The sequence below is a fragment of the Balaenoptera borealis genome, assembly GCF_965194805.1.
Source record: "Balaenoptera borealis genome assembly, chromosome: 15".
Classification (NCBI taxonomy): domain Eukaryota; kingdom Metazoa; phylum Chordata; class Mammalia; order Artiodactyla; family Balaenopteridae; genus Balaenoptera; species Balaenoptera borealis.
In genome coordinates, this window is record NC_138871.1 from 38,467,560 (window position 1) to 38,491,457 (window position 23,898).

Sequence of the window (23,898 nt, forward strand, 5' to 3'; positions counted from 1 at the left end):
AAAACCCAGTGGCAAAAGAAACTGTATTTTTCCCCCAGTTAGGAGATGGGGTGCAGCGGAAGAAAGCTAGGAATGAGAAAAGCATAAAATCAGAATATCAATTTGTACTGACAAATCATTTGGTATTAAATTCTAAAGACACTTAAGAGTGCATAAAGAACTGATGGCTTGATTAGCTCTTGTGGTGCAATTGAAGGAGCTGTCTCACAGATTCTTCATTTGTAGGAACACTTTGATCTTTGTTCAAGTCAATTCATGAACATCAACTGACAAGACTGCATGAAACACCCCGATGGTTAGGTCCAAACTCCAAGCAAACTATTTGGTTTCATTAAGGGCTTCCAGAAAAGGTGACCAGGACAATCCTTTCAGAAGCCAACAGGCAAGTGACTCTTTAAATTCTAATGTGCACAGTGTATCACCGAGGGTTAATACACATATAAGCAATCAGTCAAGTATGGGAATACTTTTATCTACTTTGTGATGAAAAGGAAAGCAGCATTTCAATTTCACTCTCATTAAGGCATTGCAATGTTCTTTTACAATATCGAAGCAGTACGTCAACAATCTCAGAGGCAGGAAAGGGTAATGGTTAAAAAAATTTTAAATCAAAATAGCTGCAAACATTTTAAACAGAGAAAATACACTTGCTAAGCATTTCATAAAATAAAGTAAGATATTAAGAAATTAATTAGAGTTTTCTTTTCTATAGTTAATTTTTTAAATGCAGTTTAACCCCCTTTGGGGAAGGGAACTATTTCAAAGGGTTCATTTTTGCACCCACCCCTGTCAAAGAAGGTCAGAAACACTCAAGTATAAAGTCACTGCACTGCTGTGACACAAATAGTTTCTGCGGCTAAAATCAAACAAAGACCAATTAAACTAATCATAACGTTCCAGTGAACACAAGGAAGCTCACCTGGTATTTCTGGACTTCTTTCGTGAATTTTCAAATCTACTCAGTTCTTGGTATTATAATTACCTTGACCAAAATACTGTGAAATTACTGCTCTGATCTACTAATGGCTGCAAAAATCAAGTCGTTGTGGTTTCATGCCAAGGGGCCATAGCAAGGTGGCGCAATGATTTCTGACACAGAAGACAACTTCTAAAAACTCAAAAGGGAAAATTAACGGGATGTGGTTTACATTGCCAAAGACTGTTCATTAATTACCAATTTAATCACTGCTGGAGGCATGACATTACAAAAATCTGGCTGAAAGTTCTAATAGATTATGAAGACCACCTAAGAAGAGTGACCAAGAAATGTACAAAACAATTAATACTGTTTCACTGCTATCAAAGACGCTCAGATTATTTTACATCAAGTAAAGCAAAGGAATTAGGAGCTTCACAGTGCCACCACTAGGAACCGTAAATACAATAGCACACAATTAGTAATGCACATGTGACTTTTCGTTCAAAGCATATATCCTTGGGAAAGCCAGAACATGATAAGGAGAACAAAAGAAACATTAAAAAATGAAATGAATAAAGATTTAAACTCTACCCTTGTGCATACTGAGCAATAACAGAATAGGCAATACAAAATACAGCTCTTAGTAATGGTGATATCATCCTGGGATGTTCAACACTGCACTGAACAGCCATATGGAAAATGTCTATGGCCATTAATAGTCGCATAAAAGGAGTGTTCCTGATGCTAAAATACCTAGCCCTAGATTCATGTATTCATGGCAATCTCAAATAAATAAGACTTTTGAGACTAGGGGTTTGTGGCCACATAATAGAAAAGATGCTTGAGTTTTTTCCCCCAACAATGCTAGTATTTTGTGTGACTTTGAAGATATGTGAGCAAGCTAACAATATGTTTTCTAAGAAGTCTAGTAGCCATTGTTAGGATAGCAGACTTCAAATCAACTTAAATTTAGACACAATAGATAAACTATTATTTAAATCATAATGAATAAAAACCACTGCTATGTACAGAGGCATTTATGCCGAATACAGAAGCACATTGGCATTCTTCTCCTATAAAATGCAACTATAAAAAAGATTAGCTATATATTTAAAGTGTCTTACTGGTCTGAAACGGATTACGTACATTAAATCTTCTATCAACTGTGTTGGCGTAAGAAATAAGGAATATATTTTCATCTTTGTGCCCTAGGTGTAGACATTCCAGTTCATACAGAGAATAAAAATCTGTAAATAAGAGAAATTCTTACTCTCTGTTATGAGAGGTTTTAGATTTCTTTTTATAATAACCGATGTTCTTTCAAAATTACAAGTGCAAAGTTACCTACTTCTTCCTAGTAATAGAACTAATAATATATATAATCAGGAAAAATAAAAATTTTAGCTTGACCTTAATTTTAAAGCTTGATTCCTAGAGGCTAGCCATTTAAATGTAACACAGCTGATATTCATAAACATATAAGCATAATCTTACATACAGTTTTACGATGAGACATACTTGGGACACATATATATATGAAAACTATGGGAAAAGTTTCTTTCAGAGATAGATGATATGATGATATTTAGTGTTTTTTACCAATTGGATGGTAACTGCTTCTTTGATTATCTGGAAAAGATCTAGTGATCTTACCTAAATCTGCTACAATTATCAGCACAACAGACTAGTCCCATTTAAATCAATATTTTCCAATTAACATCAAAAGTACAAGGTTGATATCCCACCCCTTCATATCAACAAAATATCTGTTAAAGGTTTAATTCGCAAAAGAGAGCGCCTTGCATTCTTACCAAATAAGCCCTTTGAATTCACTGCTAACGACCAGTAAAAAAAAAAAAAAAAAAGTCACTGTATCTTTTCTTGATTACTGATCTTTGTAGTTAACTAAGGACTGACCAAACTGAAATTCCTTTCCCATATAGTTTTCTTTAGAGGATTCAAATATTACTGCAAACCTTTAAAGACAGATATTACAAACCTTTCAGGACTTGCTGCTAACTTGCAGTTTGATCCTGCTAAGTGAGGGTGGACTCCTATGCCAATTAATTGTAATGGGTCACTCACTATGTTTGCAGATTAAATATCAGACAAAAAACTTCAAGTCTGGATTATAATAATGTTGTGATTTTTTTGGCTGATTTTTCTTTTAAAATATATTCTTGGTATCTAACAACTATGTGCAAACCATATTCTTATGTTACATAATTTATGATTGAAAAAATGAAAAACATATTTATAAATTCACTGTTAAGTGATTAGACTAACTAGATTGAAGAATCATTCCCAATTCTCTTTTTAGACTTTCTATTTATAAAATAGATTTCTTTCTTTCTTAAAAACAAAAAGGTATAATTAAACCTATATAGCATCCTTCTTCTGATAGGTTCAAAGTGCTTCATATCCTAATAGCAATTCCAAGGAGTGTGGGTAGCAGGATTGTTGCCCCTTATTCTTAGAGTGTACTGATCCTAAACTTTAGTATATCAAATGCAAACATGTCTTTCAGCTATCTATTATAATTACATGAGTATAACTAAATGTCATGGTGGGTTTATTAAATGTATTTTTTAAAAAAAGCAACTATATTCTAATGTAAAGTAATAAGCAAAAGAGTCTGAAATAGACTAGCTTCTTAAATTCTATTTATGCATTTCTTGGGGAAAAAGTGTGAGAATTGAGTAATAAAGAAAAATAATAAAAAAGGAAATATTTTCTTGAAAAAAGTTATTACATTTTTCTCAGAGTTTAAGTTTAAATATATTATACAATCAAGGAAGCTCCTTTGGCTATATAATAGCTAGACTGTTGAACCTGTCAAACCCCTGAGCTGTACTTTGAAAAAAATTATTTTAAGTATATGTGGAAAATAATGAACAAAACAAATATCACACCTAAAATTTATATTAGTAAAATGTAACATGAAAATCTCAAAAGGAATAGGAAGCAAAGAAATAGAAATCACAGAGCTCAGAGCAATGAAATCTGTCTCCTATAGAAAACTAATTTCAGAAAACACCTGAAACAGGTTAAACAAATGTTTAAACGCACAGAGATACAAATGAATAATGTAAACTACTTTCCCTAATAAAGATCTAAATTCATTATGTACTTGCAGCAAGTTCTCATTAAAACACGCAATGGTAGTCTTGACAAAAATTAAGAAAAATTATAAGGTTTACAGTATCTGTGTTTGTAAGTTCCCTTTTAAGAGAAATTACAGCTCAAATATTTCCCGAAGATAACTTAAGTAGAGTCTGTACATGAGGATCCACAAGATAATATTACCAAGAGTTGTCTTCAGTGTCTTAGAAATTGTTTCCTAGCCTTCCAGCCTAAAGCTATACTAATTTATATGAGGGAATGTTTGCTTAGAGTGATGTGATTCAAGGCAGAGCTGGGAGCTGAACTCTAATGAGAGGTCCCAGAGTATGGGAAGAGTAGGTATGTGTAAGAATTTGGTGTGTACACACCATAACAAAGGAAGGTATCAAAATGTAGGATTCAAGAATAGGAAGAAAAGGATGATACAGGGAACCTCAAGTCCCAAAGTGGCAAATGTCATCTCTGTAACTGATCTGAGAAAGGGGAACCCTTTAACTTTCTCTGACCAATGATAATCAGTTCTGCTCTAAAGACCCTCAGAGAGTCAGTTTTTTCCCCTGTTTACCAAGAAACTCTTTATAGCAACCCCAATTTTTCATATTTAAGCTCATGTTTTTCTTAGTTGACACTCAGAAGATATGAAAAATAGACTGTCACTATTCCCTCCCTTCACTTATTCATTGAACAAACATTTACTTAATATTAATACTTGGTGCTGGGGATACAAGGTTCTTGTACTTTGAATAGCTCACAGTTGAGGGAGAGAGAGATGTATAATTAGACAATTATATGGGATAAATGTGGCAGTAGTAGTATGTACAATATATTAGAAAAAGATACAGGAATGAGAATTAACTTTGCTGCTAGGAGCCATGACAGAGGTACTCGCAGAAGAAGTTATTTTCCTAACAAGGGAAGACAGGCATTTCAGGGAGAACAGCAAATGCTTGATACAGGAACTTTCTAAGCAACTTAGCTGAGTTAGACTGTAGAGTTAAAAATGGGAGAGAGGTGAGAAATGAGGCTAGAAAGGGAAGAGACAGGATTTGCAAGAACTTTATATGAGGCCATTTTGAGTAGTTTGGAACTTATTCTCTTGGGTAAGTGGGAGTTACCAGAAAGAATCTGAGCCTTCATATACTCAAATTACTACTTAAACTATTTCCCAGTTCTCTCTTTATATTTCATAAGCCTGTCTTTCCTTTAAAGTAGACCTTTGCTTTCAATCCTTTAACACTTCTCTGAATCCTCTGTAAGTTCTCTCTCTCAGCCCAGAATTAGATACAAACTAGATACCTCAAAAGGGGTTAACCTGTACAGAGTACACGGACTTTGTCCCATGCAATTATACTTCTATTTAAGAACTCTAACATCAATTATTAAAATAGCTCTACTCATTCTTCCTGGTATTCATCAGAAGGTCCTAGATTAGCTGTATAGGAACGAAGTTTAGAAGGATAAGAGATAGAAATTGCTGAAGAAGTCCTATATCAGCAGTCTCCTAAGAGTAAGTAACTAAGCTCTTCGGTAAACTCTTGAAGATTTAAGGTCAGTGACTCATTTATTCAAGACTTGGGGTCACTCCTGGGTACCAACTTTTTTTTTTTTTTTTCACTCTTGGGAACTCTCAGTTAAACTAAGAACACAAAAAGCCGTGGGTACCTGCGGGTATATATATATCTCTCCCTGCCAGCAACTAGACTCTTAGTACCAAAGCATCCATTATAAAGCAAGATAATTTACAATGAATTTAAAAATAAGGGCATGGTAAATTAAGGCTCAAATTAAAGAGCATAAGGAAGTGAAAATAGTAGCAATCAGTTCACTAAATTAGATGCCAGATTTTTTTTTTTTTCTTAGTTAAACCTGCTTTTTATTTACCAGAAGTCTTTTGATCTCTCCAGAGTGAAAGGGATGCTGACACTGAAGTGGAGATGGCATTAGTCATGGTTCCCTTACCCACTCCACCGTGGACACCAATTAATTTGAATGTCACACAGGAGAAAAAAATTTTCTTTGCCTCCATATCACAAATGGAAAAACAGATTTAGAGAGATTAAATAATTTCTACTTTTAGTATCACTTAACTCATATTCAGTTGCTCCAGAGATGAAATTTGGTATTTTCCCTTTTAATTTTGTCAGCCAAGTTGGCCATACTACTTTTCCAAAATATGGACAGTACTACTAAATAACTCAAACCTGTATGTACAAGAGCTACCAGAAATGATAAAGAAAATGATCAAATTAAGAAAACTACCATATCATTGGAAAAGATATCAACCTGATTATAAAGTTGCATACTAAACTGAAAATCTGAAAAGCAATGGCAAGGTCTAACTTCTTTTGTGAAACGGGAGTTACCTGATATTTTACATTTTCTTTCTTAAATCATTTCAATATTAGCTATAAGGCCCACAGAGTAACAAATGTCAAAACTAGAGCAATAGTCCCAGGATGTACTATTTAGGTCATGGAACTGATGTTCTTCCCAACACATCTATATACGGCTTGACTTATCTGAAAAATGAGCAACAGTAGAATGTGCAAGAGAGTTTTTAAAGTGAGCTTAAACTATAACTGAGAAGAGGCTACAACAATATCTTCCATGCCACACGTTCTTCTTACAATGTGGTGGGGTCTATATCTCTGCTACTTAAACCTGGGTGTAGCTTTCTGTCTCCTCAGGTCAACAGTATGGCAAAAGTGACTTTTAAAGCTAGATCATAAGAATGCATAAGAGAGCTCACTTTACTCTCTTGAGACACTTGCTGTTAGACCCAGCCACCATGCTGTGAGGAAGCCCAAACTAGCCCAAGTAGAGAAACCATATGGAGAGGCCACATGTAGGTGTTCCAACTGACAGCATAGTTCCTAGCCGAAAACCAGCCCCTGAAAACATGCAACAGAAATAAAACATTCCCCCAGTGCCCTATCCTAAGGCCTAATTTATAGAATCTGTAAGCATAATAAAATGGTTATTTTATGCCAATAGGTTTTCAGTGTTTTATAATGTAGCAAAAGATAACCTGAAAGAGGAAGGGTAGGGAAACTATCTTTGGGACTGTTTGAAGCATAGTTTCATAAGCAGTAGGGTACAACTTTGGGTAAGTGGGAAACAAATGCAATAAAGTAAGCAAATGTCTTCTCAATGTGAACAGAATTGATAGTACTGAATTCGCCATTTATTCCACACCTAAGCACAAATACCATCAACTGTAAAAGTGAACAGTTCTTTCTACATCTCTTCTTAAAACACACACACACACACACACACACACACACACACACACACACACACCCTTAGAGATACTGAAACACAACATTAGTTTAAATGAAACAGCTTTATGGTCAAGTATGTTTGGGTATGCTAAGAAAACAATCTATTAAAAACATCCTTTTTGGATACCAAAAATTTCCCTAGTTTAAAATATTTATCTAAACACGACATATTTTTAAAACAGAGAGAATAAAGGGAAAAAACTCTGTAAGCCATTTGTTATACTACCCTTAGGGATAAATATTATTAATATTTTGATTATTTTCCTTCCTGGACTTTTCAATGCATATATAAAAACACAGTCTTTCAAAATGGAGTTCGTATGCCATATGCTATTTTATATCTTTCTTTTTGTACAAAATGACACTGTGAACATTTCCCTATGTCCTTTCAATATTCTTTCAAAACATTATTGAATAATTTTCAATAGCTACATAACAAGTATATATATTTGTTGTAATTTATTTGATCATTCCCCTAGTTTGAGTGGTTGCCATTCCATAACTTTTGCTATTATAAATAACTATGTGATGAAAACCTGCATATTGATCTTTGTTAGTGGAATTATTGGATAAAATGGAATGAGCATTTCTTGATGAAGTTTACTTGGTTTCCAGAAAGATGTGGCAAGTAACATGCTACCAGCAGTATTATCCAACTCGATGAAACATCACTAACATCATGTTTCTTAAAATCCAACTTATATATTTTACAGATACAGTAAGATGTCACAGACATAGAATATGCGATGTTTTAGTAGTTAACTTATGATATTGAATTCACACTAATGTAATTCAGCTAAAAGCTTAAGTTTTGTTTGGGAAATTAGAAGTGCAAGCAAAATTACTGGTGCTTTAAAAAGAGATGACCAATAAAATATTTGTTGAAAGTTTAAAGTAATAAATGAATAAATTGAATGAAAAAACAAACAGCTTTAAAAGTCAGGATACTTGAATTCTAAGCCTAGTTTGCCACTGTTTGCAACCCTAGGCAAATTTAAACACCCTTTCCTAACTCGTTTTCTTAACCTCTACAATGGATACAACAATAATATCTATTCCTACTTCACAAGGATTTCAGAAAAATAAACAAAAAGGAAATAAAACACAGTGCTTTAAAAACATACTCTCGGGGCTTCCCTGGTGGCGCAGTGGTTGAGAATCTGCCTGCCAATGCAGGGGACACGGGTTCGAGCCCTGGTCTGGGAAGATCCCACATGCCGCAGAGCACCTAGGACCGTGAGCCACAACTACTGAGCCTGCGCATCTGGAGCCTGTGCTCCACAACAAGAGAGGCCGTGACAGTGAGAGGCCCGCACACCGCGATGAAGAGTGGCTCCCGCTCGCTGCAACTAGAGAAAGCCCTCGCACAGAAATGAAGACCCAACACAGCCAAAAATAAATAAATAAATAGCGTTCCCTTAAAAAACAAAACAAAAAACACTGAAGGGCTTCCCTGGTGGCGCAGTGGTTGAGAGTCTGCCTGCCAATACAAGGGACACGGGTTTGATCCCTGGTCTGGGAAGATCCCACATGCCGCAGAGCAACTGGGCCCGTGAGCCACAACTACTGAGCCTGCGCGTCTGGAGCCTGTGCTCCGCAACGGGAGAGGCCGCGACAGTGAGAGGCCCGCGCACCGCGATGAAGCGTGGCCCCCGCTCGCCGCAACTGGAGAAAAGCCCTCGCACAGAAACGAACACCCAACACAGCCAAAAATAAATAAATAAATAAATACATTTATTAAAAAAAAAAAAAACACTGAAAAATAAAAAAACAAAACAAAACAAAAAAAACATACTCTCTGAAGTCAAATTGTCTAGGTTCAATTCTTGGCTCTGTCACTTATAGGCTGTGTGACCATGTGCAACTCATTAATTTGTATGTCAGTTTTCTCAACTATAAAACAGAGATTATACTTAACTCATATAATTGTTGTGGAGATTAAACAAGAAAATCCACAAGAAAGCACTTTGAATCCTGCTTGATACATGGTAAGTGCTCAATAAACATTAGATGACAATTATTAATATATGTAAATTTTACACATAGGTAAAATAATGGCTTTTTAAGATCTACTTGGCAGACAGATCATTTAAATCTCAGGTGTTCTAAATTTAAAATCAACACACTTGAAAAATATAGAGCTATAAATTTTCCATAATTTTTAGAGCCTGAAAGAACTACGAAACAAAGTTTATCACAAATAAAATATAATATCAACAAAATAACTTTCTTTTTAAAGAGAATATTCTTTCTGTGGCTCTTTACTTAACTGGATCCTTCTCTCCCATCAAGTCTTAGTTCAAATGTCCCCTCCTCAAGTCACTCCTACCTACTCAAATTATCCTCTACTATATCATGTAGTTTTCACAATCTGTAGTTAACTTATTTATTCATTACTACCAGTCTCTTCCCACCAAAATGTAAATTCCATGAGAGAAGAGGCTTTGTCTTTTCTTTTTTTTTTTTTTTTTTTGATCTTAGTGGAAGCATGGAGTCCTAACCACTGGACCACTAGGGAAGTCCCCGAAGCTTAGTCTTTTCTATCTCTACAAAAATACTAATTTCTGACACTGAATAAATATCTGACTGAACCAACAAATTGATGATATAATAGATGGTTAGGCACTGAAAGAGTTGGTATAAAGACTACAAAATTTCTTCCTCAGAAAGAATGGCCATCTAGATTAGCATTTCTCAAAGATTTTTATCATGACCCACAATTAAAAATACATCTTATATCAAGATCCAGTAGGCACACATACCCACGTAACTAAAACAAGTCTCACACAAAAGTACTATGATGTGTGATAAATTCTGATATTTTCTATTTCAATTAAATATTCTATTCCTTTTCATTGAAAATAAAATTATTGTGGCCCACTACACTGATTTTATATCACATTACTGTGTAAAGACTTGAAGCCTGTATATTGTACAGCACAGGAAATATAGCCAATATTTCACAATAATTTTAAATGGAGCATAGTCTATAAAATATTGAATTACTACGCTGTACACCTGAAATTAATATTATATTGTAAATCAACTATACTTCACTTAAAGAAAAACAAAATAAGAATAAAGAAAGAAAAAAAAAGACAAAGTCTGAAAAACAGTGGTCAAGTTCAGAGGTTATTCTCTGAAAGGCATTAAAACAAGTATGCATGGGAAGGAAGAAATAAAACTGCCTTTGTTCATAGATGACATGATTATCTTATGTAGGAAATCTGAAAGAATTGAAGGAAAAAAAAAAAGAAGCCAAACCTCTCCTGGAACTAATAAGCAATTATAGCAAGGTTGTAAGATACAAGGTTAATATGCAAAAGTCAATTGCTTTCCTATGTACCAGAAATGAACAAGTGGAATTTGAAATTAAAAACATAATCTTACTTACATTTGCACCCCCAAAATGAATGTCTGTGACATAGGACAAAAGCAACAAAATGTAGCAAAGATCATCTTTTCAACAAACGGTGCTGGAACAACTGGACATGCACATGCAAAAAAATAAATGTAGACACAGACCTTACACCTTTCACAAAATTTAACTCAAAATGGATCACAGACCTAAATGTAAAACACAATACTGTAAAACTCCTAGAAGATAACATAGGAGAAAACCTAAATGACCTTGAGTATGGTAATGGTATGGTATCTTTTTAGATATAACACCAAAAGCATGACCCATGAAAGAACTAATGGTTTAACTGGATTTCATTAAAATTTAAAACTTCTGCTCTGTGCTTTCCTGGTGGCGTAATGGTTAAGAATCCGCCTGCCAATGCAGGGAACACGGGTTTGAGCCCTGGTCCGGGAAGATCCCACATGCCGCGGAGCAACTAAGCCCGTGCGCCACAACTACTGAGCCTACGCTCTAGAGCCCACGTGTCACAACTACTGAGCCCGCGCACCTAGAGCCCATGCTCCACAACAAGAGAAGCCACCGCAGTAAGAAGCCCACGCACCGCAACAAAGAGTAGCCTCCACTTGCCGCAACTAGAGAAAGTCTGCGCATGGCAACGAAGACCCACTGCAGCCAAATATTAAAAAAAAATAATTAATTAATTTTTAAAAAAACTGCCAAAAAAAAAACCCTTCTGCTCTGTGAAAGACAATGTAGAGAGAATAAGAAGACAAGCCACAGTCAGGGAGAAAATATTTGCAAAGATACATCTGATAAAAGACTGGTATCCAAAAGAAACAAAGAACTCTTTAAACTCAACAGTAAGAAAACAACCCGATTAAAAAATGGGCCAATGATCTTAAGAGACACCTCTCCAAAGAAGATTTACAGATGGCATATAAGTATATAAAAAGATGCTCCATATCATATATTATCAGCAAAATGCAAATTAAAGCAATGAGACACCACTACACACCTATTAGAATGGCTAAAATCCAGAACACTGACAACACCCAATGCTGGCGAGAATGTAAAACACAAGAATTCTCATTCATTGCTGGTGGGAATGAAAAATGGTACAGCTACTTTGGAAGAGAGTTTGGTGATTTCTTACAAAAGTAAACATACTCCTACTGTAAGGTCCAGCAAACGTGTTCCTTGGTATTTACCCAAAGGAGCTGAAAACTTAAGTCCACATAAAAACCTTCATGTAGATGACTATAGTAGCTTTATTCATGATTGCCAAAACTTGGAAGCAACCAAGATGCATTTCAGTAGGTGAATGGATAAACTGCGGTACCTCCAGACAATGAAATATTGTTCAGCATTAAAAAGAAATGAGATATCAAATCATGAAGAGACATGGAGGAACCTTAAATGCATATTACTAAGTGAAAAGAAGCCATATCAGAAAAGGCAACATACTACGGTTCCAAATATATGACATTCTGGAAAAGGCAAAATTATGAAGACAATAAAATTATCAGGTTCCCAGAGGTTGGGGATGAAGGGAGAGATGAATGGGTGAAACACAAAGAATCCCTAGGGCAGTGAAAATACTCTGTATGATATTATAAAGATGGATACGTGTCATTATACATTTGTCTAAACTCATAGAATGTACACCAAGACTGAACCATAATGTAAACTACAGACTTTGGGTAATAATGATGTGTCAATGTAGGTTCACAGTTTTAACAAATGTACTACCACCCTGGCAGGGCATGTTATTAAGAAGGGAGGCTATGCATGTGTGGGTTGAGAGGGTATATGAGAAATCTCTGTACCTTCCCCTCAATTCTCCTGTGAACTTAAAACTGCTCTAAAAAAATAAAATCTTAATTAAAAACAAAAAAGAGCGTGTAGTTTTATGTATATGTAAAATTGGGGATAGGGCAGGGTTGTCATAATTTTCAGATTCATGAAGAGGTTCACGTCCCCCTAAATCTAAAGGCTTCTATTACTATATGTTCATTATTATCTGTGAGGCATTACACAAAAATATGTATAAAAATATGGCTTAACATAGAGATGGCAGTATATGATAGGAAAGAGGATTGACTCTGGAGTCTGATAAATCTTGGGTTCAAATCCTGAATTCATCATTTATCAACTACAACCTTGTACATATTATCTTACCTATCAGCCTCAGTTTTCTTATCTAAAAAGGAGTTTGCATATCTACTTCATGAGATTAGGTAAAATAAAAATTATGCAAAACATCCATTATAGTGCCTGGAATATACGCTAAGTATTGCTCTGGCCAAAAAGTTCATTTGGGTTTTTCTATAACATCTTATGGAAAAACCCGAATGAACTTTTTGGCCAACCCACTATTTCAATAAATTGTAGGCATCATTATTATATTCTAATGTTTCCAACAAAATTAACTTCCATTGACAAAATACAATCCTAAACAAACTACAACTAAATTACAAAGTGTAAATTAACAAAAAACAGATTATTCATGTATATGTGGAAATTATATTCCAGGATCCTACTTTTTCTAACAGCTAATACTGCTGTGTAGGAATAATTACAACCTGCTCCTCCAAGTATGGATTTATCAGTTCAACGAAAGTACTAAGTACCCACAGTATACAGTCTGTGGAAAAATAATTTATCAAAAATATAAATAAGTTACTCTTATTTACACCCCCAGGATTACAATGAACAATGTATGTTTTTTTAACCAATGTTCCTCACATCACTTAGCTGCCTGTTGCAGAGCAGTGTGGCTGCGTTGGTATTCTGCTTATTCCCTGCCTTTAAAGCTGCATCTCTTCTTGCTTGCTCAAGCAGAACTCTTGCTCTTTCTTTGAGCTCTTCTTGTCTGGATAACATTCGATGCTTAAAAACAAAGATACAGAATTAGAAGCCAAAACAAACAAACAAAAAACCAAAAAACCCATGTAATCCATTTTTGTAAATGAATCAATAGTTATACAATCCGTCAAAATAATAGCGGTCAGGAATAAGATTGTAGTTTTATGAGATTACCTATAGAAAATATTAATGTTGACTACAAACTGTGGAATGAATACATATATCTTGACTAAAAGGAACTATACCTTTACTGGCTAAAACTGGGTTAAATTTAATTACATTTTCATTAGAACACAGTCTCATAAGGTATAAGGTCCATACACATATTATATACATTCTTCAAATTTGCTAATCACAGTATAATCTGGCAAAGACATTTTTTCAAGTTCGCAGTTTTATTTTTATAGTTGTATAGAATTGATAACAAGGTGTCTTCCAAATTTGCATTTTGAAAGATTTTAATTATCTGTGGCAACAACTCTTTAAATTCTTGACAATTTAACGTTTATAGAAAATTCAAAGCTATCATATTTTATTTAAAGAAAAATAATACTGTTTTTCTCTATGGCTCACTTTCCTTACAACAATTAAACATCAGAATTGGAACAGTATTTTCTTGGATTAATTTGTAATCTTACAACATATTTTTGGAGAAAAACAGGTAGAACATCAATGGAAATCAGCTCTTAAATGGTGGCATTAATCCAAAGCACAAATATTCATAGTGTGTATAGTTCAAATTCCTTTTCTCTACTAAAGTAGCCAACTTCTGACTTTAGATGTCTATAACTATGACTTTGATACTTAATTTCTTTTCATTCCTTTTCTTTGCATAGTTTTGGTTCAGTCATAATTATCATTCATGGTCAAGGAAGAGGTAATAAACAGCAACCTATTACTTTATTTGGTAATAATGTAAAACTTTAAAAATTAGTACATCATTTTTGGGTCTCTTTGTGACCTTTATATTTTGATACAGCAAATTTTAAAATTTTTCTGTAATTTTAAGCAAAGATTTTTCTTGAAGTGTACAATTCAGTGATTTTTGTTTTAGTATATTCACAAGTTTGTGAACCATCAACACTATCTAATTCCAGAACATTTTCATCACCCAAGGTTTTAAGAGGATTAAACAAAAATTCTTAACTTAATAGATACAATTGAAATGTATAAGCGATAATGAAAGATTTTTAGCTCATACTGATAGGATATAATAGAACAGAGTTCATAACTGCATTTGAACTGGTTACAAATCAACGTATTCTCAAAAAACAGACAAAATTAATTAAATGAACACTGAATTGGCAGTCAAGACTGTTAATCCTTCTTCCACTAATAATAAGCAATGCAACATTGAACAGGTCACTTAAAACCATTACATGATATTTAAGAACTCTGAAGTCAGACAGATCTAGTTCCATTACTTGAGTAACTTGTGAGCAAGCTACTCAATCTCTTTAAGCCTCAGTTTCCTTATTTATAATATGGGGATAAAAATAGATCAACTCTCATAAAGATATTGTAAAGATTAAGTGAAAGAGAGTAATGTAGTGAGCACCTGATAAATGTTAACTATTAATATATTTTTTAAAATCTCTCAATTCCCTCATCTTTTAAATGAAGGGAGATCATCTTTAAAATCCCACTCACTGGGAAGCAGCCGCATAGCACAGGGAGACCAGCTTGGTGCTTTGTGACCACCTAGAGGGGTGGGGTAGGGAGGGTGGGAGGGAGACGCAAGAGGGAGGAGATATGGGGATATATGTATATGTATAGCTGATTCACTTTGTTATAAAGCAGAAACTAACACACCATTGTAAAGCAATTATACTCCAATAAAGATGTTAAAAAAAAAAAATCCCACTCACTGTAAACTTTTCAAATACTTAGAGTAGATCATCTTAAAAGTTCCCAATAGCTCTAAATTCTGTGATTATACAGTCCTTTAGGGATTCCAATTAGCTAAACAGACAGTGAAAAACTGCTTTGGTCTTAAGAGCACATAAACACAAAATTTTTTTCTGATTAAAATGCAATTCATATTCATCATAGAAATTTTAGAAAATATATAAAAGTAAAAAGAAGAAAAATAAAAGCATCACCCTCCTTGATTTCAAACTATATCACCATTACAAAGCTATAACATATATGCCAGTATGATACTGGCATAAAAACAGACACATAGATCAATGGAACAGAACAGAGAGCCCAGAAACAAACCCATACATATATGGTCAATTAATTTACAACAAAGGAGTAAAAAAATATACAATGGGGAAATGGTGTTGGGCAAACTGGATAGCCACATGCAATGTAATATTATCTACCTACAAAAAAGGATTAAATCTTGCCACTTGTGACAACATAGATGGATCCTGAGGGCATTATGCTAAAAGAAATGAGTCAGAGAAAGGTAAATACCCTATGATCTCACTTATATGTGGACTCTAAAAAACAACCCCCCCCCCAAAAAAAAATCCCTGCAACCAAGCTCACAGATACAGAGAACAGATTGGTGTTTGCTGGAGGCTGGGGGTGGGCTAAATGGGTAAAGGGGTCAAAATAAGTATGTCATGGGAATAACATACAACATGGTAAATACAGTTAATAACACTGTATTGTATATTTGAAGGTTGCTAAGAGAGTAGATCTCCAAAGTTCTTATCGCAAGGAAAATAAAAACTTTTGCAACTATGTATGGTAACTGATATTAACTTGGCTTATTGTGGTGAACATTTTGCAATAGATACAAATATTGAATCATTATGTTGTACACCTGAAAATAATACAATACGTGAATTACAACTCAATTTTTAAAAAAGAAATGTTTTTAAAAAATTAGCAATACCGGCACCCAGGGATAATCATTGTAGAATCATGCTTTTTTCCACTTAATAGTCTAAATATTATGAGCATTTTCTCACATCCTTAAATATTTCTTTGAAAACATGATTTTAAACTGCCTACCTAGCATTCTATTAATATGAACATATCATACTTTAACTTGTCTTATATTATTGGATATTTAGGCTGTTTATAATTTTTTACTTTCATAAATAATGCCTTTGTGAACATCTTTATATGTAAATTCTTGTATACAGTTCTGATTATCTCCTTAGGAAAAATTCCTGGAGAATCTAATGAGGTAAACATTGTTAAGGGACTTAATGTAATTGTTGATTATTTTACATCTGGGCTATAATTATTTTTAGTGCTGTTATGGCCAAAACCAAAGAGATATTGTGAGCATAAAGTTCAGGGGCACAGAATTTGAAGTCAGACAAGGTTGGTTTTGAATTCAAACTTTTAACATTTATTATATGACCTTAAGGCAACTCTGTAGATCTTGGTTCTCCCATATATATATAATAGGCACCAACCACTCACCTCATGGGTTGTAAAGTCTGAGATATGTGTAAGATATATAATGGTTATCACATGTATCAGCCACTCAAATGGGCAACATTATGACTTGTTAAGTCTATACAGTCACATTAAATTATCAAATTTCCTCTAATCAAATGCTATTAATTATTAGACTCACTATGATTTTATGAGTTTCTAAGAAAGAACACTGTCAGTTAAACTCTAACATATTATTATAAGTAACATCTTGATTTCAGAGAAGTTAAAATGTAAAAAATGTCTTAGAATCAATAAAATACAGTATACAAAAGAAAAACAGATTTTTAACTGTCTAAAATTTAGCTACAATAAAAAACTTATCAAGTATTAACACCTATACTACAATTTTCGGTACCAGGCAATGAACACTTTTGCCAAAAAGTTTTAAAATTCACCCTAAGCAAAATTCTAACCCGTAAACCAATCGCCAACAAATAAACATATATGGAGTTGTAAATAGATGCTGCTTCTATCATCCTGTGGATTTACTGTACATCACTTAAATCACTTGAACAGAATCACAGCACGACAGAGTTTTAGAGCTTAAAGGGCTCTCAGAGATTATTTCATTTAACATACTTAGAAAATAAGATTTAAAGAATTTAAATGGCTAGTTAACATGTCACACTGGTAATTACTGGAGCCAAGATGAGAATCCAGGTTTACTGAGTCCTAGTTCAGAGCATTTTTAATTTTTAAACACTAATCAATTTCCAGATTTAACTAAACACTTTTACCTTAAAAAGCTGGTTTATGAGAAAAATCTGTATTGATATTCAAATTTAGGCATACCAAATTCTGCAAATGTCAGTCACTATATGTTTAATGATTATCTACTCTGTAGGGACACTATGATACTCTGAAAGTTTAGGTACTTAGAACATTTGATTTGAGATTTCTGATTAGGAGAACAGGGGCTTGCTTTGTTAGCTATTATATTTCTTTGATTCTAAGATGCACATTTTAATACCTCTGAAAACAAAATTGATGACATTTTATATCTCTGTCATACAGGTGGTAGTTAAGACATAGTCATCAGTACCTACATATGCATGTGCTTGATAATTCTGGTGGCACGACTATAATTCCTTGATGTTTCATTTAACAACCCCTTGAGTACTATTTGAGAATGCAACAGAACTTCAGGTTATTGTCTGAAAATCTTTTGTTAGGACCTACCAGAAAGGTTAAGAAAGTGCTTTTGGGACTTCCCTGGTGGCACAATGGTTAAGAATCCGCCTGTCAATGCAGGGGACACGGGTTCAAGCCCTGGTCCAGGAAGATCCCACATGCCGCGGTGCAACTAAGCCATGCACCACAACTACTGAGCCTGTGAGCCACAACTACTGAGCCCACGTGTCACAACTACTGAAGCCCGCGTGCCTAGAGCCCGTGCTCTGCAATGAGAAGCCACCGCAATGAGAAGCCCATGCACCACAATGAAGAGTAGCCCCGCTTGCCACAACTAGAGAAAGCCCGCGTGCAGCAACAAAAACCCAACACAGCCAAAAATAATTAAAAATAAAAATAATAGAAAGTGCCATTATCAGTGAGTATTACTGAGAAGAAAATCCGAGAGACAACTGTGAAGAAATGCTGTAATTCAGAGGTTCTTAACCTTTCTGGTCTCAGAATCCCTTTATATGCTTAAAAATTGAGGATCCCCAAAAGCTTTAGCTTATGTGGGCTACATCTATAGATATTTGTCATTTTGGAAATTAAATGGAAAAAAATTTTAATATATTTACTTATTCATTCCTTTAAAATAGCTATAATAAACCCATTAGATGTTAACATATTCTAATAAAAATAACTACACTAAAAAACAAAACTGAGAACAGCATTATTTTACATTTTTTGCAAATCAATCTTTAATATCTGCCTTAATCGAAGGCAGTTAGATACTCATACCTACTTCTGTATTCAGTCTCTTGAGATATCACAAACCATGTAGCCTCCAGAAAACACTATTGTACACTTGTGACAGAATGAAAGTGCAAAAGGTAAATCAAGTTCTAGTATTATTATGAAAATAGTTTCAACTTTGGGGGCTCTCTGAAAGAGTCTTGGAGAGCCTGAGAGGTCCCCAGATCATACTTTGAGAAGCACTGTTGTAACATCAGGCTTTTGATGGCACAGAGGACAATACTATATGGAAAAACAGGAACACCGACAACTCTATATCACAAAGTGATTCATAAGAGTTAGAGTCTAAATTCTAATTCTAAATTGATTATACCTTAACCAATTTATTTTGCTAAAAAAATTCCTTTTTATGTATACATAAGAGCATTATATGATTAAAAAATCCATGCCTAAATAAGTCTAAAAGAACTCTTTCACTAGGTATAAAATAAAAATTCTATGTGATAAGAAAACCATGTATCATAATTTATTGGCAGTGTTTTTCATTCTTTGTGGTACATAAAATAATGGTATATCTTATCACTGATGGCGCCATAGATTCAATTAAATCCATGCCATATTCCCCACATGGGGAGAAATTTCAACGTTACTGGGATTTTTAACCACAAATAATGATGGGACTAAAATTACCAATTGCAAGGCAACTAAAATATTTGAAGAAAATGCTGTAAATGGGAAATATTTTAATTTGGCATTATACATTTCCAGAATGATATGCTTACAAAATGGAATACTGAAATAGCTTTGACTTATTCTGTAAAATATTTTTATAGGTTAATAACATTTTGGTTTGAAAAGTTGACATTCTTTATTCTTCAATCTTGAAATTGGGATTTATTTATAGGCTTAAAATATTATAAACTTTAAATGAAGAGCAGGTATATTTCAGATTTTTCTAAAATGGGAAATTATACTTCACCTTTAATCATTTGTAAAGTATTCTATGAATACAAAAAGAAACAACAAAAAAGAATAACTATTTACTACATATATGTATTCATCATTCTAACTCACTTACCTGGACTGTTTTTGCAGAATGATTTGCATGATTTAAGGTGGTTCTATCAGCATCTGAATCAGACTCTGTCTGCCTCAGGGAAGTACGTTTTTTCTTGGCAAGGTCTGCATCTCTATTGTACGAATATCCAAGTTTAGAAGTGGGAGATAAACTTAGATTTTTGACAGGTGATTCAGGATCTGATCTGCATTCTAAGGGTCTGGAATTCTCTAATTTTTCTTGCTCCAAGTTACTACTGATGTCTAGATCCTGAAGCTTTTGCTCATCGGTCTCCTCACAAATAAAGGGTGGAGATACATCCTTCTTCTTATCACTATTGTATAAGTCACTTAATTCTAAAGTCTCAGTTTTCAATAGTCTCTTCTTGCCTAACAAAACTTGTGCGTGGTTTGAATCTGTACTGTAACATATTCCAGGGTCATCGGATCCTGAAGTCCTTCCAGAGCTCTGCTGGGACTTTTGGGGTTCTGTGTCACTTTTAGTCCTGCGACAGTAAGGGGAGGCTGTGCTTGGACTGAGATGATCATCAGGAGTCTGGTGTTCACTTTCTGACTCTCCAACCCCACTATCATTTACAAATACAGAGTCGTCCTGGGATAAGAAGTCTACTGCTCCGCTGGTAGGCTGCTGCAGTTGAGGCTCCCGTTTCAGATCACTAAGCTCTGCATAGAATTTTTCCTGATCAACAGAACTATTTGTATCTGTTTCATAGTTTCCAACTTTATATGTGCTTTTACTGCTGTTTTCTTCTATTTGAACAACATTTAATTCTTGCCCACTGAAATGTGCCCTAATTTGATAGAGATAGGTCATAACAGTCAGTTTGTCAGGAATTGCTAATAAAACCATATCAGAAGGTTCCAATAACCGGGAAATTCCTATGCTGGCAAATCCATCATATGCCTTCAGAGGAAAGAAAAACAGAAGATATATTGAAGAGTTCAGACAATCCATACATTTTAATTTTTTTAAAGAAACTTAAAACATCATCACATTTTAAAAACAGCAAAAACAGCAAAATAACAGATGTTAACTAGACTTACTGTGGTGAGCATTTCACAATGTATACAAATATCAAATCATGTTGTACACTTGAGACTGAGGTACTGTTATATGGCAATTACACTTCAAAAAAGAGTTAAAAATAAAATACAATTCAGTTACCATTTTAAAAAAACAAGCAAAATTTTAATGGCTTTTTGTTGCTGTTGGAGGGTACATTATGTTACTGACATTATGCCACATGAACAGAACAACATTCCAAGCTGGAAATTTGTAAAAGTTTGGTAGATCCAAGAGTAAAACATTTTTATTAGTTAATAACAATTGAAATGTTCTTCTCCAATAAAGAAAACAAGCGAAAATGAGAGTTAAAACAAACAAACAAAAAAACTTAGAATTGACTTTTGTGATAAAGAACTAGGGTATAAAGAAATAATAATTCATCTGGAGCTTTATTATTCCTATCAACCCCTCTTTTCAGTGGTCATGTAATTGCAGTGATTTGTGAAGATAAAGTACAGGTAGATATCCCAAAAGAACTAACTCCTAGATTGCCTGGTATAAAATATAAGTAAGTGCTACTTAAGTCTAGAAACATAGAAACATTTTTAAAACGCCCAATTAAGATTGATTTTCATAATGAGAAGAGTGACTTCATTTTCACTTCATCCATTTTGGAAAGAAGGAAATGTTTTGAGTAGTACAACCTAGTTTAGAATGTGAGGCTGCATTGTATTACTTTTGTTAGCCTTTAAATGACTGTGGCACATCAGGTTTTTCTAGTTTTGAAGAATCAAAGCTGTTTCTCAATTTACAATTAATTATTACTACCCTGAACTAACCCTTGAAAACAGCATTGTGTTGCTAGGAAGCATTAAAAATATGGCTAAACATTTAGATATATTCTTGGAAAAACTAAGGACCCTCTAGTTATATTCTTGCTTTGGGATATAAAATGTCTCGTCTTTGTAACAACCCAGATATAGGATCATAACTCAAAGTTTTTCTAAAAAGAAAGTTTAGGAAATTATGTAACAATTCAGAAGGAATCAGTCTTTTGCATATACATGTTACAGTGCATTTCTACCTTTGAATTTAATCCTTGTATTCTGCCTGTAGTTTAATAAATGTTATGGAATAAGTAAGAAAGAAAATGAAAAATAAATTGTGATATTAAAACCTCTTCAGTTTTCACAGCACTATGCTTTATAGTATAGGTACCTCAAAATATTTACTTGAGAGAATGGCTCAGTTGGTGTGCATGTTTGGGCCTGTTTGTTATTTTACATGTTTTAGGAAAATTAAAGTCATTTTCTTCCTCATGAGTCCTGACAACTTGATTGACAGACATCAATTGCAACCATCAGGAAAAGCACCACAGGCAGTATTCTAAACATTTCCCAATTATCTAAAACACTGACATATTGGTTAAGATCAGATGTCACAGGTAAATACCATTTTTATTCAGCACTTTTTACAGACCTGGGAAAATGATTAGCTTACTTGTGGGGAATCTCCTGCTGGTGTTTTGTTTCATGTAGCAATTCATTTTATGCACACTAATTGCACTAAAAGAAATTTAAAAACAAACCAGATTTCTTGTAAGCAAGGTCAAGACTTTATAAAGGAATTTTCCCATAGGTTAACCTCTTCTGCAATAGTCAATCACCTACTGTCTTTTTAGCTGTGTGTGGAGAAAAAAGAGGTCTTTAAAAGAAAATAGTCTTACTCATTGCTAGATGTTATTTAATTGGTAAGGAGTCACTGCCAGTTATGTTATGCATCTGCATGGAACTTAAGACACAGGCACTGTTTCTTGTACTGTTTTAAGAACAATTAAGGGCAGATGGGGTTACCCGGAAGAACTGTGTGAAGCTGGAAATAAGTCTGTAGGTAGCAAATGATCCTCAATGTAGATATCAGGTAAGAAGTTGTGGGACTTCCCTGGTGGTCCAGTGGTTAACACTCCGTGCTCCCAATGCAGGGGGCCTAGTTTTGGTCCCTGGTCAGGGAACTAGATTCTGCATGCCGCAACTAAAGATCCCGTGTGCCTCAATTAAGAGCCGGAACAGCCAAATAAATAAATAAATAAATAAATATTAAAAAAAAAAGAAGTTGCAAAGTGATGAAAAGGAAAGTATTAACAACAATTATGTATTGACTTGTGCAATGAACAGAATCATCTAAATTAAAATCCTTTCAAAAAGCTATAATTGGGACTTCCCTGGAGGCACAGTGGTTAAGAATCCACCTGCCAATGCAGGGAACACGAGTTTGAGCCCTGGTCCGGGAAGATCCCACATGCCGCAGAGTAACTAAGCCCATGCGCCACAACTACTGAGCCTGCACTCTAGAGCAAGCGAGCCACAACTACTGAAGCCTACGTGCCACAACTACTGAAGCCCGTGTGCCTAGAGCCCAGGCTCTGCAACAAGAGAGGCCACCACAATGAGAAGTCTGTGCACCACAACGAGGAGTAGTCCCTGCTGGCCACAACTAGAGAAGGCCCGCATGCACCAACAAAGACCCAATGCAGCCAGAAATAAATAAATAAATTTATTTTTTTAAAAAAAGCTATAATCATCTGCCCTTTAAGATTTAATTGAGAAAAAATTTTAATATTTAATTTATTATTTAATTTAATTTATTATTTTAAAATTTATATTATTTATTTATTTAAATTATTATTAATTTATTATTTAATTTATTATTATTAAAATAAATTTAATATTTAATATTTCTCTTTGTAATAATATGTAAATCCAAGGTATGTTCATCATTATTAAATTTCTGAAATAAATAATGTAAAGAAGTATAACTTAAGCCCTAATGAGATTCCTCATACTCTAAAAATATATAGCTAGGTAAAATCAAAAATGTTTGCTTTTCAAAATTTTAAACAGTAACTTGAAAGCTTCACCTTATAAAAAATAATAATGGTTTATTTTATAATGCTCTTATCTGCATTTAAATTTGCTTATTCAAATGCAAGAAA

The 23,898-nt window shown here is 34.1% G+C and overlaps 1 protein-coding gene and 1 long non-coding RNA gene across 14 annotated transcripts in view; both read right to left on the reverse strand.

The window, feature by feature from the left end:
* LOC309612533 overlaps window positions 1–13,426 on the reverse strand; it is a 15,412-nt gene extending 1,986 nt beyond the window's left edge. Inside the window, exons 1-2 of the long non-coding RNA XR_014235256.1 lie at window positions 9,080–13,426; window positions 1–8,763 (exon numbers count right to left, since the gene is read on the reverse strand). The exon at window positions 1–8,763 is cut by the window's left edge and continues 1,986 nt beyond it. This is a non-coding gene — a long non-coding RNA (uncharacterized lncRNA). The remainder of the gene's footprint in view (window positions 8,764–9,079) is intronic.
* EHBP1 (EH domain binding protein 1) overlaps window positions 1–23,898 on the reverse strand; it is a 333,981-nt gene that overhangs the window by 74,056 nt on the left and 236,027 nt on the right. For all 13 annotated transcript variants that reach the window (XM_082358000.1, XM_082358003.1, XM_082358004.1 and 10 more), the window contains 2 exons: window positions 19,902–20,804; window positions 13,433–13,576 (listed from right to left, as the gene is read on the reverse strand). In XM_082358000.1, the coding sequence (XP_082214126.1) occupies window positions 13,433–13,576; window positions 19,902–20,804 (1,047 nt within the window). The remainder of the gene's footprint in view (window positions 1–13,432; window positions 13,577–19,901; window positions 20,805–23,898) is intronic.